The sequence below is a fragment of the Tenrec ecaudatus genome, chromosome 11 (assembly GCF_050624435.1).
Source record: "Tenrec ecaudatus isolate mTenEca1 chromosome 11, mTenEca1.hap1, whole genome shotgun sequence".
NCBI classification, from domain to species: Eukaryota; Metazoa; Chordata; class Mammalia; order Afrosoricida; family Tenrecidae; genus Tenrec; species Tenrec ecaudatus.
Window position 1 is genome coordinate 62,995,554 of NC_134540.1, and position 19,317 is coordinate 63,014,870.

Sequence of the window (19,317 nt, forward strand, 5' to 3'; positions counted from 1 at the left end):
CCAATGGTTTCTCAGATCATCAGACTAAATCTAATTATAACCTTGTGTTTCCTACTATAGGTCTTATGGAAAGAGATGTAGGAAACTAGAAAGGGTTAAAAATAAATCTGTAAAAATGAAGGAATTTAAGGATGGCTAGCCTCATCAATACCTTTGTCTGTCACTGGGACTATGCTGTGTAGTCCTGGGCCTCACTTTGTGTTTTAATCAACATCAATTTGGCCCCTGACACCTACTTGTCTATTTTCCCAGTATTGGTAGTACTTCTCACATCAATAGGAAACCTGAGAGCCGTAACCAAATTCAGAACCCGTTTCTGTCCTTGGCCAAGTGGCAAGCATCAGCCTGTATTTCTCATGGCCACTGCGAGCCCTGCCATCTCTCAGCACTCCTGACTGCCCCATCTCTTGTTAGAGGGAGGGCCGGGTAAGGGTCCAGTCTGAAAGAATGGTTTCTCGTTCAAGGAGATGCTCTCCCAGCTGCTGGAAGATTGCTCTCCTGTAGCTCTCTCTCACTTCTGATGCAGCTCCTGGGGCTCCCGGGGTCCTCTGGACAGAGATGGCCTGCTTGGTTCTCATACCACTCACCATCAGGCCCTCTCTTCCTGTGGATTTGGAGCAGGGCTGGATGCTGGCCAGAAGGCCCGGGAGCCATTCTTCTCAGCTTCCGAGGGTGTCCCCCTGCTTCCCTCGTTTCCACTGACTGCACACTGCCACTGCTGTCTCACACACCCTGAGCCTACAAACCTTACTTTGTTGGTCTAACATTATAAAAATTCATGCAAAATTGGGGGCAGGAGGGAGTGGAGTGGGAGGTTGGCCCAGGAGGCCGTGTGCAAAGAGGACCCTGCAAGGGGGCCCTGCAGCCCCAGGCAGTACCTACCATCCAGAGCTGTGTCCCTTTGAGCGCTATTCATCCTTGATAAATGACCCTGATCAAGGGTACTGACCTTGCTTTTCTTCTTTCAGACTTCTCTAGAAACACTGAGAAAAGCCATTGCTGGGCTTGTGGTGATGTCTGAGGAGATGGAGAAGGTCTATAACAGTTTCCTGAACAACCAGGTCCCCTCTCTCTGGTCCAACACAGCCTACCCCTCCCTAAAACCGCTAGGATCGTGGGTGAAAGATCTTATTCTGAGGACTGCATTTGTGGATGTAAGTAAACTCACTTCTTTGGGGTTTGGTGACTCTGGTGATGATCAGGGAGGGATCACGTGAGTGTCCAGAAGGGGGGTGCTGAGGACAACATCCTGATTATGATGCAGTCACATTCCCACATTCACTCTTCAGCCAGGCCATCCTTGGGACTTCCAGTCTCATGAGTGGCCTCCACTACGGGGTAGAGAGCCAAGCTAAGAGGAGCAACCTTGTTGCTGGATCTCCCTTCATAGCCAGGCGCTGTGTTTGTGGTCAGGCGGGGTCAGGGAGCCGAGGAGGCAGGGCAAGCTGTAAGAATAGACTGGCTAGGCCCTGCCTCCTAAGAGACCCTCTAGAGCAGTGGTTCTCAACCTGAGGGTCGCGACCCCTTTGGGGGTTGAACGACCCTTTCACAGGGATTGCTTAAGACCCTATTTCCGATGGTTTTAGGAACCGAGACACGGCTCCTCTATCCGTCTCCAGGCGGGTCTGTCCACATGCAGATACGCCCACATATGGGGTCTCCACACCATGAGGAACTGTATTAAAGGGTCGCAGCAATAGGAAGGCTGAGAACCACTGCCCTAGAACATGTCATCTACTTCGATGGCAAACTGTGCTTCAGAAATAAGTACATCGCAGTGTAATTGTGTCTCCTTCAGTTGTGGCTCAAGAGAGGGCAGCCGAAGTCCTTCTGGATCTCTGGGTTCTTCTTCCCTCAAGGCTTCCTAACAGGTAGGAGTGATTCCCCTGAAAAGCCTCGCCACCACTTGGTTTGTCACGCGCGGGTTCTTCAGACATTGGCAAATGGCTGCTTCCTAACTGCCTGCAGATTATAGGGAAGTTCAACAAGGCCATGCGCATCCTCCCCCCAACCACATGGGTGGCATGAATAGCAGGTGTCCCCCAAAAACTGAACTCCTGCCCCTCTCAGGCTAGAAAGTGTGGGCCCCACTGCTTCCGTGGACTCTCACCGAGGACTCCAGGCTCCAGGGATTCGGAGTGGCACTCAGGGCACCTGCGCCAGCCCCAGCTCGGTGCAACATTATCCCTTCTGAAACAGGTGCTTGCTGTCCCCCCAGCAGCCACAATCCAGTTAGGAGACGCCCAGGGTCAGAGCCTCTGCAAAGCTTTCTCCGCAGCCCTTCAGCTGTCTCGTCTGTATCTGCAGGAACAGCTGACCGTGACACGGGAGACAAGGATGGAAAGTGAGGGAGACTGGGCTGGGAAGCCCCCTCCTCTTGCTCCCCCTGTCACTAGTGCCCAGGCTTCCCCGCAGGCCCCTCCCTGGCACCTTGACAGAGCCCGACCCTCGGACCCTCTTCCCAAGCCTGACCAACACTTGTACAAAAGGTGCAGGCTTCCAGAAAGAGGTGCTGGTGGTGAGGACTTCACTGTGGACAAGAAGCTCTAACACTAGAGCAGCCCCCTGGGGCATTGGGGAGGAGAACGGAGTTGATGGCCCAGGGTCACCCTACAAACAAAGCCACCGGCCTCTAAGTCAGACTGCGCGGTGGTGTTTGCAGAACTCAGCTTTCTGCTTTCTGTGTTTACAGGGACTCTTCAGAATCATGCCCGGAAATACAATTTGCCGATAGATGAGCTGAGCTTCAAGTTCAACATGATTCCCGCCTACCGGGATCAAGCTGCAGTGGTAGAAGCTGCCAAGGCGGTGCAGTTTGGACAAGAACTGCCCATGGACAAAGAGGTATGAAACCCCCCCCCGCCCCCAACTACTGTCGCCAAACAACAAGGCACCTCCTGTCCCGCTGCCATTCTGTATTTCCACCCACTCCTTCCCCTGCTCCCCACCCCCCACCTCCTATGCCATCAGTTTATCTAGGAGAGGAAGGGGCAGGACAGGACTCACACATGCAAGACCAACTCCCTAACTAGGAATGACGAGAAGTTTGAGGAGCAGCCTAAATGAGTCTGATTTGTAAACATAGAGTAAAGCAACACTTTGTTTATTTTTTTAAGCTATAGTTGCATCTTGATTTAAGTTTCATCTGCCAACTTAGGGTTTCCACCCACGCAGGGAGCAGACACTTTCACAGGCGTTTGTTCCGGTGCTGCCTTTGTTGGGTGCCTTAGTCGCAGCCATTGCTGTCTTTTTAAGAGGCTTGCTTTGCCCTTTTGGCTTCCTTGGCAGCCCTGATAGGCTCTTCTCGTAGGTCCTTTCTAACTTGAGGTTTCTGATTCCCCTTGGCCATTAATTCGGCAGGAGATGCACCAGTGATGGCCCTCCGGAACGTGACTGCCTGGCAGGATCGTTTCTTCTGCCTTCTTCCGATTGCCCCTTTTGGTGCTTCCGTCTGTAGAACACAGTCCAGTTGATCTCCGGGGACTCCTCTGGGAAAGGAACGCGAATTCACATTTTGCATTAAGAAACTGGAAAACCTTGCCATCGGGCCTGGCATAGCACCTCCCGTGTCCTGGGTCAACCTTGTACCCACTGAAACTGCACTGCCCGACTTTCTGCAGCCACAGAGGAACAGGGACGATGGCGAAGACCTGATTTCTTTAGATACCTACAGTAACTGTGTCCTCCTTGTGAGGGCAATGTAGCAGAAGGATAAAAACAAGTGTTTCAGAATCAGAGAGGCTGAAGTTTGAATCCTGCCTCACCAGCTCGGTCAGTTGGAGCAGTTAGAAACACATCTGCACCTCAGCGTTCCTGTCTATGAAATGGGCTCGTGCCACCCATGTCCCAGTGCGGATTAAATGAACACGCAGATGTAATGCAACCAAGACCTAATAGGTCCACAATAAGCATTATAGGCTAAATTCATTATCTTGGTCAAGCATTCAGGTACCTCCCGACAGATCTGATGTGCTAACTACATGTTATATGACTATATTTCAAACCTGATAGGAACATGCTACGGATGCACTTTTGACCTGTTCGTCTGCATAGTTTACTCCTTCTAGAGCAGAGGATGTCAAGGCTCAGTGCCCCCAGTCAACAGTCTCAGCACCACCTGAGACTTTGTTAGAAATGAAAATTCCCAGGACCACTAAACCAGCAACTCTGGACCACAGCCCAGCAATTCTGACAGCTCTCCACTGAACACACCGCGGTAGTAACCAAAAAAGCAAGCCTCCCAGGATTGGCAGAAAATCAGCTCAAATGTTTCCTGAGCTGAGGGAGCACTGGATGCGCTCAATCACCTACGCCAAGAAATTAGAAAGATTAACTGGAAGAGAGCCCTATTTGGACCCAAAGGTAACCCAGCTGAATGTGGAAATTATCTAACAATATCCTTAAAATCACATGCAAGTAAAATTTTGCTGAAGATGATTAAAAAACAGTTGCAGCTGTCCATCAACAAGAAACCGCTGAAGTCAGACGGATCTTGGCTACAACCCAGGAAACACCACCAACGTGTCTAATTGTTTTATTCACTGTGCAAAGGCATTTGGCAGTGTGGATTAAAACAAACCACGGGCAACGTTGAGAAGACTAGGAAGTGCTGATGTTGAACCTGTATGTGGACCAAGAGGCAGTCATTTGAGCAGAACAAGGAAAGACGATGCGGTTTAAATCGGGAAGGGTGTGTCGCAGGGTTATATGCCTTCACCACACATCCTCCATCTGCAGGAGCCCTGGTGGCCCAGGGCTCTGGTTGGGCTGCAGTCTGCTATGTCTGCCCTCAAAACTCAGGCTTTCTCCTCCTGTAAATAGTTCGTCTCAGAAACTCAGGGGAGCAGCTCTCCTCTGTCCTGTTGGGTCTCTGTAATTTGGCATCAACTTGATGGCAGTGAGTTTGGTTTTTGAATTTATTCCATCTGCATAATCCAAGAACATTGACCATATAAAGAATGAAGCCTCAGGCTTGGAGGAGGGCTTCTGATAGCCTGCAAAATGCCGATGACACAGTGTTGTTTCCTGAAGGCAGGAGGGCTTGCAGCACTTGCTGATGAAGGTCAAGGACTGCAGTCTTCAGGATGACCAAAATTCTCACAACTAGACCAACAGAGAAAATCATGACAAATGTAGAAGATGAACCTTGTCAAGGATTTCATCTGACTTGGATCAGAAATCAATGCTCAGAGAAGCAGCTGTCAAGTAACCAAACAACATACTGCTTTGGGTAAATCTACTGCACAAGACCTCTTTAACGTGTTGAAGAACATGATGTCTCTTGGAGGACTAAGGAACCCCTGACCCAAGCCATGGGATATCCACTCACCCACATGCATGAGAAGATTGGACATTGAATAAGGAAGACCACTGAAGCGTTCATGCATTTGAACTACACTGTTGGCAAAGAATATACAAAGTGCCATGGACTGCCAGAAAAACAGACAAATCTGCCTTGGAAGAAGTACAAGAGGAAGGCTCCTTAGAAATAAGAATGGCTCTGAAGGAGATAGTGGGATTTGGGATTATAGGTGGTTCTTCGCCCACTAAAGTAAGAGAACCACTGATCTAGAATATCACTGATTCTCAACCTTGCCTGGAAAATCACCTGTACAGGTATTTCAAAGACTGTGCACTCTTCCTGAAGAGCAGCTGGTGGTTTTGAACTGCTGGCTTTGCCATTAGCAGCCAATGCACAAGCGCTGCACCATTGGGGAGTTCTGCCTTGTCCTACAGGTTTGCTATGAGTCAGCAGTGACTCAACAGCAGTGAGTTTGTTTGTTTGGGGTTTGGTGCACTCTTCATTGTTGTTGAGTTTTTTATTGCGTTTTTATGATTCGGGTATATGAAATCTAGGTTGAGTAGACCTATAGACAGTAATGGGATAGGGTCATGGCAGGGGATGGGGAGAAATTGGTATCTAACAACGAGCATGAGAAGAAATTGTTCTGAAATTGAGAGTGGTGGTGATTGCATAAATATTCTTCATATAATTGAAAGATTACCTTGTATGATATGTGAAGTATATGCCAATGAAACTATCTAAAAAGAAAAGGGCTCAATAACCAATCGTTGTAGCTGAAATGACTGGCTTTGACTCAACTGTTCTAAACTATCACAGAATTCATTACTGCTACTCATCTTGTAACTACGTCGGTATCATACTACTTAGATCTAACGAAATGACTTTTGCCTTTTGCCCTTGCCCTTTTGCAAAATAAGAGAATGATGGACTGACCTCAATACATGCCTTAACCTATGAAATACTTGCCTGTATCTTAACCAAAAACTCACTGCCATCGAGGTGAATCAACTCATATAGACCCTCTAGGACAGGGCAGAACTGCCCCCGTGGGTTCCCAAGACTGTAACTCTTTACAGGAGTAGGATGCCTCATCTTTCTCCCTTGGAGCAGCTGGTGGTTTCAAACTGCTGACCTTGTGGTTAGCAACCCAACATATAACCCGCTAACACTCTTCATTGCCAGTGTTTAAGATAACAGTGAAGAGGGAAAAGGCTGATTGCTTTGAAGGAAATTTGTTTCAGCATTGATAGGTAGGTGTAGTGTGCCAATCTGGCCAATAGGAACATGTGGGATTAATAAAGTTGCAGTTTGATTGGAGGGCAAAGAGGTAAATGGCTGGGGAAAGCCCTGCCCCCCTCTCTTTTGCTCTCTGATGGTCGGACCAGCATGTGGCTGCTTTAGCTAGTTCTCGGCCTCAATGTGTGAGCTACACTACCTGTAGGACAGTCAACTCATGTAACATGTTGCTAGAGCTTGGGGTTCCTTCGAGACCTGCTTCGCCACACTGCTGGTGTATACATTGCTTGAGCTTGAGGCGGTCAGATTCTGTCATCCTGCATTGCTTGAGTTCTATATCCCACCTGGGCCTGCCTCACTAAGCTCCTGCCCTGTTGACTGTTGGTGACGCACCCTGCTGTTTGCTGCCTGTGGCCAGGACTGCCTGCATTGCCCTGGGGAAGATTCAGCTGTCTGCTTCCTTGACCTTGGACCCAGCAGCCCTCATGAGTTGAAGGGCTTCCAGCATATTAACTGTTCTGTGGAAGTGAGTTGAACTGAGCCCTCTGTACTGCTGTGTGGACTAATTAGCTGTTATACTCCTTCATGCTGTAAATATCTACAGCTATATAATCTTAAGTGTCCTGGTTTTGTTTCTCTAGAGAACCGTTTCTAACACAAGCATCAAACTATCTTTAAAAGTAAGAGGGAAAAACAAACTTAGGGATGTATTCTCCATTCTTTTTAAATCCCTTCCATGTCAGGCATCACTGAGGCTGCAGGAAAGCAGAGCAGCACACACATAAAAGCCTTCAACCAGGTTCCCTGTTCTGTGTCCCTGGCTGGCTCTGGCGAGCAGTTTACAGTGACCCCAGGGACTGAGGTTCACGTCCTCTCCACCAGTTCATGTTACATCTCTGGTTGGGTCAGGTACACCAAGTCAAGACAATGCTTTAGGACCTCCAAGTTCGGTGGAGATCTCAGCTATTGGCTCGATGACCTGTCTCACAGCATCTCCTAAACTATGGCTAATTCTGCTTGAACACATCCTCCCACCTCCCAGAAAATGTTGAGAGACAGCAAGGGCATAGATCTCAACAGCTTTACTTCTGAGATAAACAGTCAGGGCCACTGCCAGCCTTTGCCCAGTTTAGAAACAGGCCCTCCCTCTGAGTGGGTGAGACCCTGTGGGCACCGTGCTTAAGCGATGGATGTCTCCAGCAGAGCTTGTCACACGGAAAACCAGATGGCCCTCAGGTACTGTTAACTCAGATGTACACACCCCACCCAAAACAATCAAACAAGGATTTGATTCCAAATCTTAATAAACTTACATCGTTTGCAAGGCTGTTACATCTTTATGGGGCAGCTAGTGTTAACTTTCTCCGCCAGAGCAGCTGCTGGGGTTGAACCACCAATCTTGTGGTTGGCGGTCCAATACTTAACCTGGCAGCACCACCAGGGGTCCTTAACTGCACGGAGAGAGGCCCAGAAAACAAGAATGCCAATCCTACCCTGCCATTCCCGGAAGAGAGAAAGCTCAGGACACATACACACTCACAAAATCCCCATCCTTTGTTTCACTATAAAATGCACCACCTGTGTCCACTGCTGGGGCCTCTTTCTGAAGGTTTAAGGCTCCAATTAGCCAAACGTCCAGAGCCCCAGAAGTGACTACACTCGCCGTCTGTGGAAGGATGACACCAAGCTGCCTGCAATTTGCACTTGAGCCCTGCTAAATCAACCTCTGCCTAGTCTAAGGAGATGTTCTGCTACTTTTCCTGGGATGGAAATTGTACACCAGTGAAAAGACATCCAATCGCAGGATATTGAGGATAGCATCTCTCCTCAGCTCTTTTTATCCTTCAATAAAAACGTTCCAAATCAAATGTGTTTTATATTTTACAAGACGAAAGGGATTTCTCATAGGCACTCTGCAAATATGCTTGCAGCGGTGCAGCCTCCCATCTAGATATAGAAAGGAACCCGGGCCCTTGAACCCTGTGCCAAGAGTAGCCAGTGCTGACCACAGTCCGTACCCTATCTGCTTCCCAGGAGAAAGGCAAAGAAGCTAGGCGATGACAGCAGAGTGGGACCCCTGGGGGGAGCCCCTCATAGACAGCCTGGAGGAGTGGGAAAACCATGTGGTGAGGTCAAGCTGAGAAGCAGTGTTCTCCTCTCACCTCTAAACCTCTGGGTATCTTTTAGCTGCCCTCTCCGGAAGACGGCGTTCTTGTTCATGGGATGTTCATGGATGCTTCCCGATGGGACGATAAGGAGATGGTGATAGAGGACGCACTGTCTGGGCAGATGAATCCAATGTTGCCTGTGGTGCATTTTGAACCTCAACAGAATTATGAGCCCGATCCTGCACTGTACCATTCCCCGCTCTATAAGACAGGGGCCCGCGCAGGCACACTGTCAACCACAGGTGAGGACACCCTTACGGATCCAGTGTGGGGAGTGACCAAAGCACATCTGACAAGGAAGGTCTATACACTCACCTCTAATAGGCAAAGGGAAGTCTTGAGCCAGGCTTAAAAGGAAGCCAACCATTGCATGCAAATAGGTAAATGTTCTAAATCTTACTCATCTTAATGTTTCCCATCTATTGTTGGCACGCGATGTAAGCAAGCTGGTGTGGCCCCATCTATTGTTGGAGTCGTGGGATCCATTGTTCATTCCTAGCCACCTGGTGCGACTGAGTGGCCCTGCCCACCAGGCTTCCTTGGCTCCAATCTGTACAGGAAGTTTCTCTTCGTTAACAAAAAGAAACACTGTGGAGTCCACCCGGACTCATAATGACCCTACAGATCCTAGAATATAGAACTAGGTAGAATTGCCCCTGTGGTTTCTGAGACTGGAACTCTTTACAGGAGTAGAAAGCCCCATCTTTCTCAGGCGGAGTGGCTGGTGGTTTCAAAATGCCAACCGTGCAGTTGATTAGCAGCCTCACTGGTAACCACCAGGCCGCCAGGGCTCCTTGATTTCACCAAGGTGTGAATAATTCTAAAGTCGTTGTGATTGAGTCTGTAGAATCCATCAGTAATTTAATTTTGGTAAGTGGTATGTCATGAAAGGCTCTAAGTTTTGTATGACCAATTGTCCCCACAGTGTTTGTGAAATATTTGTTTTCTGTACCTTACCAGTTCTAAATGAAAAGTACACTGAACATTCTGTGCACTTGATCTAATTGAGCTTTGTGTCAGCACAGCACCTTTCTATTTACATTCTACTGCTTGTTGGAATCAGACATTTCTAATCTCCGTTATTAGTTCTCCCATATTTTACATGCATCATAGAAATAACTTACATGCACGTATATTATTCATCGAAGACTCACACGTGGAAGTTGCATTTTTCGCGCACGCGCACACACATACATGTATCTGTGTGTTTATAGCATGCACAGCATTTGTGTACAATACAGTGGTAACTTTTTGGAATCCTGCTAGTGCGGTGGTTAAATGCTCAGCTACTCACCAAAAGGTCAAGGGTGTGAACTGACCAGGCCCTCCACAGGAGCGGGCTGTGGCCATCTGCTTCCCATGAACGCGCTGGCCAGTCCATCCCGACACACAGAGGCCTTTAGAACAGAGAAGCTGCCCCAGAAGGTCTTGCGGGCCGCCAAACTTTATGGACGGCCAGCCACATCTTCCTCCCGGGCAGCAGCTGGCCGATTCAAGCACGGCCCGTTTAGTTAGCAGCGCTCACGGCTCGAATTGCTCCACTGCCAGGGCGTCGGCCTTTTAGCCGACAGTGGGCGAATCCGGCTTCCTGCACACATAATGGCTGCACAGGTTTGGCTCTGCGCCCAAGGGCTTCTCCAGATCTGGGGGAGGCCTTACACCATTCTTATCCCAGCAGCTTCAAAACGTTCTTAGAAAAACTCAACTATCTTTTCATTCCCTTTTCCCACCACGCGCCCTCCCAGACTCCTTGGGCGTCACTGTCTGTCTCCCGTACAGGCTTGGAACCAGCCCCCAGGAAAGTCCGGGCAGGGAGCAGAGATTGAGGGGTTCTTTAGGACGTTGGCCAAATGCCAGGTCCCAGAAAAACAGTAATTGTCTCTTAAGGCCGTGCGAGGCTGCCTTCCCTTGCTTTTGTGATGGGAGGCTTGTTACTCAAGGGTTAGCTATCACCAGGGCACCCGGGACGGCGATGAGAGGGGCAGATCGAAGCATTGGCTGCTGGTAACTTGCACATGGATCGAGAATGTTGTGCTTGGAGGGCCGGAAATGGCAACGCCAATTAAGAAGGCAGGACCTCTTTCTTTTCACCCTGGTCCTTGCGCCTCGCAGATGCCCGCCCTGAAGAAGTTACAAAAGCAACCTCTGCCATTAGCTGTCCCACAGCCAAAGACAAACCACCTGACGGTGCTATCCATCTAGGATTCCCCGGTGCCTAGCGCACTCCAGAACACGGGAGAGATGGAGGGGGCGCCGGGGTGGGTGAGCGGATGAGTGGGTGAGTGGACAGATGGATGGAGGGAAAAATGAAATATGTGTAAAATCAACCTACTAGATGCATTCCCGTGAGTCTCATGGAAAGCTTGGGTCTGGGTTCTGGTCCGGTGTCCTCAAAGTCAAGTTTTGCAGCCACAGGTGACTGAAGACCATGCAAACCCTAAATCTGACTGCAGAGAACTTGAAATAGAGCTCATAAAGCCCAAGCCAGACACACTCTGGACTCAAGGATCCCTTGTCTACCTTCATGTTCGAGCGCAGACCTGAAATCCAGGGAGGGCTATTTGGAGCCTAAGAGACCTGGCCCTCACTGTAGTGTCGTGGCACAGGGGGCTTGCCTTCCCTTTATGTTTGTATTTATTTATTTCCCTGTGTCCCTAAACAGGCCATTCTACTAACTTTGTGGTGACCATCCTCCTGCCCTCCAAGAGGTCCAAGGACTACTGGATCGCCAAGGGGTCGGCTTTGCTCTGCCAGCTGAGCGAGTGACAAGGCGCCTCCCCGAGGGGCCAGCAAGGTCTGCGGGTTTCCATGGGAACACAGCGAGTGCTTTTTGTTTTTACTTACAGTGTAGTATAAGTGGCTTGTATTTCACGTACAATCGGCAATAAAGTGGTTTGCTTCCTGTTGCTCAAAGCTGTACACTGAGCCCTCCCTCGGCCCAGGGGGCCGTCAGTAACCTCCTGGAGCACCCCGAACCCCGCACTCCGGCTCACCCACTAGGCCCCTTGCTGTCTACATCTGCATGTGCTTCCATCCCTGGCCTGGAGGCTTCTGTTCCTCCACCCCGCTGGTCTCTCTCGCCCAGAGGCCGGGAGGCGGAGGCCCAGGCAGCAGCAGCAGCAGCAGTGGGGGCACAGACTGAAACCGCTTTGTAGAAGCACCTCAAACACAGCCTCCCCAGCCGTCACCGGCAGTGCGCTCCGGTGGCACCCTCCCATCTACAGCAGCCAAAGTGCAGGCTTCACTGGCTCCTGAATAGGGCACCACCCCTGGCTCCACTGGATGCAGAACAGGAGCTTACAGGGAGGAAGAGCCACAGGAAAATGCAGTGTCAGGACCCACAGCCACTGCACCACGGTATCGAAGTTGCTGGAACAGAGCTGAGGAGGCAGAGGCAGGTGATGTGGCTAAGAGTTGTTTGCTGGTTTCAGAAGTCCTGAGGTGGCACTGTGACTTAGGTGCTAGGCGGATATTGGAAAGGTGTGTGCTTCCAGCACACCAGTCCCTCCTTAGGAGAGAGATGAGGCCGCCTTGCACACGGCGAGTCACCATCGGCTCAATGGCAGTGAGTCTGGCTTGGGTTTGCACATATTGTGGGGAGGACACGTCTATGTATACACACAGACATGCTTCATGGTTTCCATGTATAGCTATGTTACCAAGCTGTCCATCTCCTTCCCACCCCCAGCAAGGTGGGCTACCCGTCATCATTCTTGGACCGAGAAGAACCAATCGTGGTTTTGATTCTGAATCTCCTCTCCCACGATGGGCCGGTCAAGGCCAGAGCAGAGTGTGGCGGGGCAGGTGTGGCCGGCCTACTTTGTCTGGCTGCCCCAGCCTTTACAGAAGGGGTGTTTCTGTTGGGAACGCCAGCACCAGTACCCAAAACACAGTAGTCCAGAGAGACAGACAGGCACTGCTGGCCACTGTCTGGCTATGGTGGGACTGCCCCAGCGAGGGAACCGCAGCTCCGCAGAGATCTGCCTGCCCAGGAGGGGGCCCTGGAGATGTGGGAGCACAGCACTAGGAGGCAAAGAGAAAGACAGCATCTCAGGGTACAGCAGGAGCCCCTGCCTTCTCCACAGCCCCCAAGTACCCAACCGACTTCATCTGCCTCCTTGCCCTGAAAGACGGGAATGGGTGTATGTCGGTGGGCTCCTTGTGTCTCTGCCTCTCTTTGCCGTGATGAAAAGGCAGCCAAGTGATAAAGAGCAGTGACCGTGTGGATTAGACTGACCAACCCTCTGGTTCTTCTCACCCAACCCCGACTTCCCTTCCCAGCCTCCAGCTAGATACCACCTACCTTGGTTTCTTTAATGTGATGGGGTTTCCACACTAGGCTTCCACATGTTTCCATCTGTCTGGAACGCCTTTCTGTCTTTGTCCAGTTGTTCGCTCCCTCATTCCTTCGGCATTGAAGCCAAAGCAAACCCACTGCCATTGAATCAGCCCCAACTCACAGCGACCGGATAGGACAGAACAGCGCTGCCCCCAGGGCTGCCAGGGCTGTGAATCTTTATGGACACAGACTACTCTGTCCTTGTCCCGTGGCTAGTGTAGCGCACTCAGACCGCTGAACTGTCCATGATCAGCAGAGTGCTCTACTCCTGCCCCCCGCCCCCACTGGGCCCTCCATCCACCAGTTACTAAGCAACAGATCCCCAAGACCCCTCATCCAGACTCAGAAGTGTTAGTCATCAGACTCTACTCTGCCAGGTTTCCACTCAGTATCAGCTACCAAGCCCATTTCCTGAAGGAGGGATAACCAGCCTATATCAAGTAACCTAAATAAAGACACACTAACACTCACATACTCTCACACTGTGCCAGGAGGATGATCGACTCCAAATCCAGCCTCCTCCACACACATGCACACTGTGAGCGCGCTCCATGAAGGCAGGGCCAATGTTGGTCCGATTCACGTCATAACCAGAGCACTGCGCCCAACAGCGGGCACAAAGAACTCAATGCCTTGAGGCTGAACATTGAGCCTGGATGCCAGGCCTCTGTGCTGTCATTATTCCAGAGCCGGTGCCCTGCAGACCCATGCAGGGTCACCACCCTTGGCTCTCCTATACCCACCCTGGAAGAGGGGGTCTGAGATGCTGCCACGGCCAATGTCCCAGTAAACCATGGATGGGGCTGAATGAGCACATCCTATGGAGTTGCTGCCAACTCTGCCAAGCACTAATTGTAAAATCAAGTCACTTCAGCCTTTATCCAAGCTTCGCTCCATTTTCATCAGGCCCATCCGTGCCCCCCACAGATGCCTTCTAACAGAGGTGAGCAGGTTACCCTTGTCCTGCCTCGAAGCAAACACCTTGAATCTGGCTTCATCTCCACAGAGAGCAGGAATCGGTGCCACAGGTGTGCAGAGGGGCCTTGAGAAGGCTCTCATCCCTCCCCTAGCCTCGAGCCTCCTCACGTAAGTGAGTGTTAAGGAGAGCAGTGCTAGGTCGTGTTGTTTAGGGGAGTCTGGCTCCCCAGCACTCCCAGTCAATGAGCTCCTGCGTGGCCGGCCCACCCACCGCCCTGCCTCCCCTCTCCTCCAGATGGACCCACAGCTCGCTGAGCTGCCAGAGCCATGTCCTTCGCATCGGCCTCCTTCGTTTCTTCCAGAACCTCTGCTCAGCCTCGATGGGCAGGTGGACACTTCCGGGTGGAAACACTTGTGGTGGCGACAGTGACTGCACTGTGGTCCCAGCTTCCCGTGCTCCTGGAGCCCAGGTGACAAACCGGGCAGGCTGTGAAGTCCCGTTCCTCTTCTCTCTGTAAACTGGAGCAGGAGGTGTCGGTACTGGGTGGAGGGCGACACAAAATCCTCCTCCCTCTTACAGCTCGGACTTCAGCCATGCAGATAACAAGAAAGTTCAGGACAAGACCAGACAAGCAGCGACTGTCTGGTGTTTGAAGGCACCAGGAGAAGTGATCACAAGAAAGCCTTTATTTCTCCCTTACCCACACCAATATACCTCCAGAGCCAATTGCCATCAACTCTGACGCATAACCACCCTAGAGAACCAAACAGAACTGCCCCACCACCACCACCACAGGATTTCCAAAGATTTCATTAGGTCAACAGACTGCTGCATCTTTCTCCACGGGGTTCCACCCACTGACAGTTTGTTATCAGTTTAGTGCTCTTAACCTCTGAGCTAATAACCCCACCATACTCTCTCTCCTAGTCTCCCACTCAGGAGGAAGAAACAATAAGGCGTGGGAGCCTTGTTTTATTTTTATTCCTTGTTACATTTTGTTTTACCTGAATATGATCACTCTCCTTCCCTGATAGGTCACCACTGTCTGCAGAAAGTCACTTAAGGGTCCAGTATTTAAAGAGGGATGTAAAATGGTTAAATGCTTAGATTGGTTAGGTTGGTGTATTGACGCATGGTGTCAAGTTCAGTGCCAACTCATAGCAACCGTATAGGACAGAGGGAACTGGCTTTCTTGTTTTCCTAGGCTGTAACCCTTAAGGGAGCAAGAATTGACTCTCACGAAGCCATTTGTGGATTCTAACTGGGAGCCTTGCCATTAGCAGCCCAGTGTTTAACCGCGGTATCACTAGGGTGCATGGGAACAGTTACAAACCCCCCTGAGCCCTGGTCATCCCTCCTGGACCATTATGAGGTCCCTGCTTTGAACAACAGACTCTGCCTCTTGTCTCGAGCAAAGGACACTCAGGCTGTTGTCCAGGTGTCTTCAGGGCTACTTCCTTCCTTCCTCACACTGGTCTGGCCATAAACTAGTTTTTCCCAGAGGTAGGTTGTTAACAACTGGTGGGCAATACAAACTTAGTTCTATTTACCCCTGAGGGTAACTTTGGCCCTAACCCACTAGTCCAGTGAAGAAGTAAAAGCCCTGGAAAGGCCAACTTTCTTCCCCGAGCAGATCTTTTTTGAAGGGGGAGAAGGAGAAGATGGAGAATTCCAGCCACTAGTTGTCAATCCCATTGTCACTTGATAAAGGCAGTAAGCGACTCGAAGTTCCCCTTTGCTCCAGGACGGGGAGCAGTGAACGATGTGCCAATGTCCTCGGCTTCCCTCTTTAAAGATGTGGGTACAGCAGACCAGTGCATGTAAGACCGTAATCCAGCGGTTCTCAACCTGTGGATCTCGACCCCTTTGGGGGCGTCAAATGACCCTTTCACAGGGGCCGCCAGATTCATCACAGTAGCAAAATGACGGTGATGAAGTAGCAACGAAAATAATGTTATGGTTGGGGGGTCCTCACAACACGAGGAACCGTATTAAAGGGTCGCGGCCTGAGGAAGGCTGAGAAACACTGCCTTTATCACTCCTTTCTGGTTCTGCCTCACCCACCTGCTGGCATCAAGCCTATTCTGACCACAGTCTAATGGAACTTGAGAAGGCAGTATCTATCCCTGACCCTGTGTGAGGAAGCGGGTAGGTATAAGAGAATTTTTAAAAAAAAAAGAAAAGAAAGACCAAGATTGGGGGAAAGAAGGAAATTTCTCAATAGCAACAGAAGGACAAAAATCACCTACTTTGAACCACCCCCCAGAAGCTGAGAACTCCAGAAATGGTCACAACTGGAAGACCCCCAAGAGACAGCACATGTCATAGTCACCACTGTCTCCAGAGTCCAGCACAGTGTCTGCCACAACCTATGACACCTCTTAGATAAACCCCTTTTTTCCACCAACCAGAAACCAGGGCCCCAAAGTAGACGTGTCAACCCTAAGTTCTGCAAGCTTCAGAAGCAGGTGGTCAGGTAGCCCCCGCCCCAAAACCCTGATGAGACTTCAATTGCAGAGACTCTATCTGTGTCATTTTTGCTTTCCATGCAACCTAAACAGGCCCTGGCACACGGTGGCCCCTCCAGAAATAGCTGCTCGGTTAACTTAGCCCGGAACATGGTCTCAAATTCACTGCATCTCGGTTCTCTGGCTCAAGCAGTTGATCTACAGTGGGACTAAATCCCAGCTGACACATTCAGACCCAAACCCAGTTCCATCAAGTAGCCCAGGCCAGGGTTTGAGGGCCAAGCTTCATAGTCCTTTGGGCCGGGGGAGGGCTGAGCATCAGGGGATGGATGACCAAAGGAAATTGGTTTTACCTCTTTCTCAAATTTTGGAGTTGATGGGTCCTGAAGAATCATAATGCCCACACTGTCGTTGAAAGCACTGAGGGTCAAAAAATGAGCTGACTTGCCCAAAGTACCATGTCATGTTTCACAATCATGGTTGAGATACTGTTACCGATCACAAACCTAAGCCATTCTCACTGCAGAAAACATGGAGAGTACAGATAGCTTTCACCGTGTTCTCCAGGGAAGGCTCCTACATTCGAAGTTTCCTGTGGGCTCCGGCCCAGGCTGAAGGTCCCAGAGAGAGTAGAGTCAGCTGCTGCTCTGCCAGAAACAGACCTTTCCAGCTGCTGCTAAGCCCCCATCAGTCCCAAAGCGCACGGGCTTGTCTGTGTATCTGACCGCAGCTTGAGGTTCTAGGTCATCATGCTGTGGTTCACCCCAAGTCCAGACAATTCAGCTCAACCTGTAGTCATGCAAGCAGAAGCCTGCCGTCACTTGTGCACAAAGGCCATTGGGAACATGGCCTGCTTTTCCCCCTGCCTGCTTTTGATAGTCAACTCACTTCATCGGAGTCTCAAAAAGAGACCCACCTGGGTGATGTTGCTTCTCTCCTGGGCACTCACCCACAGTCCCAGGAGGGCATGTGGTATCCATGAAGGAGCTCAGGCTCAGAACTTTGGATAAGGCTCTCACCTTCTGCACTTCTGTTGCTTTGGCAAAACTGACCTGTCTCACCTGGTTGTTGTGGGGACTGACCACAACGTTCAACCAACAACATGTTTCACAGTGTTGAGCAGACAATAGGTGCTCACTTCATGTGTACCTCCCTTTCTCTCAATGCGGGTCAGATCCCCAGGCCTTTGTAAGCACTGGGCAGAGCAATGACTCCCAAAGATGCCCGAATGTCCCACACCTGTGAATATGTCACTATAGGTGACAAGAGAATTTTACAGTTGTGATGAAGTAAAGGATCCTGAGATAAAGAGATGATCTGGGGGATCTGGAGGGTCCAATCGAATCACCTGTCACTTTCAAAACAATTATTTTCTGCTTTGGATTTTTATTGGAATTATGTGTTTTCAGTAATAGGAGGCATTCTGAATGACTTTTTTTTGTTGTTTTTTTAGCTTTTCTGAGGTAATGTGGATTTTCATACAAGTAGTGAGCACATATGTCCCAAAGGGTCTTCGGACTCACCTAGCTATACATGACAGCATGCACTGAAAGTGGGATGGCATCTTCCCACAAAATCCTAGGTGCAGAAAATGTGGGTGGGAACTATGTATGCACTCCAGATCACAAAAGGGTTAAATTGGAAAACCTTTCCCCACTGTGGACTCAGAGAGTAAGACTATGGAAAAGTGGTCAAAGAGATGTCATGCTACCAGTATTGAAGATGAAGAAAAGAGCCCATGAGCCAAGGAATGTGGGCACCTTCTAAAAGCTGGAAAGGTCAAGGAAAGAGATTTTCCTTAAGAATCTCCAGAAGGAAACACGGTCCAACTGACAACTTTGCTAGAGACCTGTATCAGACTTATGATCTACAGAGTTACAAAATAATCGATCTGTGTTGTTTAAAGCCTTAGGTTTGTGGTTATGATAGCCACTTGGCAAATGACTCATTCTTCCTAAGGGTTATCAGTCATCCAGAGCAAGCAGACACCACTGTTTATCTCACAACAAGTGGGGCCCACTCCCTGAAGGAGAGCCCACCCAAGGGTGATTGCCATCATAAATCTAGGGTCCACCCCTGTCACATGTATACCCCTAGTCCCTCCCCTTCCTATCATGTGTACAGCCCAAGCTCATCCTCTTCCTGTCACACCTATGTCCATTGTATATCCCCCTCCTATTGCTTGTATGCCTATTGTACTGTCCCTTCCTGTGACATGTGCTTACCTGTAATCATGCCCCCTAAGTAGCTGTAAGCCTTGGTTAACAATAAAGTTGGTCCAGCCGGCTCTCTCTGGGTCTCTGGCCCACCTCACCTCCTCCTCCAGGTGGTTGTCTGCTTCTGCCGCACCTCACCTCAGCCCACGCTGTGCGAGGACCTGGCTAGTTCTGGCCATCCAGGAGGTGAGCATGCTACCATGACATGTGTCTGACTTCTTTATTTTACTCTCTCCTATATCTCTCATGCTCTCTATGACTTTACTATGATCTTTATATATCTTAACCATACAATTGCACCTATCAAACCCATGATTAGTTGTGGGGGGCTGGCCTATTTTCCCCACAGATCAGCCTGGCAAGAAACCCCCTATTTCCTTGTTTCTGTCCTAGCTTCAGGGCCAGGAGCATGTCCTATCTTTTCCAGCCTGCTGACAGCAGGAGGGCGACTTCCCCTCTGCCCCCAACACATATACCTATCCTTGTCCTCTGAAGATGTAACACACTACAGGTCTCACGTCAGCAAAAGATCCCACACAGCCCAGCCCCCTTTATCATCTTCCTCCTTCTTCTCGCTAGGAGCGGCTTGTTAGCTTATTTCCCACAGGTCCGTGAGATAGGGTCCCATTCCCACATATCCCTCCTTCCACGCCGCTGTTTTCCTTG

At 50.1% G+C, this 19,317-nt stretch overlaps 1 protein-coding gene across 1 annotated transcript in view; it reads left to right on the top strand.

Moving 5' to 3' along the window:
• Positions 1–11,475, top strand: part of DNAH6 (dynein axonemal heavy chain 6) — a 256,202-nt gene extending 244,727 nt beyond the window's left edge. Inside the window, exons 72-76 of the mRNA XM_075562653.1 lie at positions 969–1,154; positions 1,799–1,871; positions 2,693–2,844; positions 8,729–8,951; positions 11,372–11,475. Coding sequence (XP_075418768.1) covers positions 969–1,154; positions 1,799–1,871; positions 2,693–2,844; positions 8,729–8,951; positions 11,372–11,475 — 738 coding nt within the window. The remainder of the gene's footprint in view (positions 1–968; positions 1,155–1,798; positions 1,872–2,692; positions 2,845–8,728; positions 8,952–11,371) is intronic.
• Positions 11,476–19,317: the final 7,842 nt, after the last annotated feature.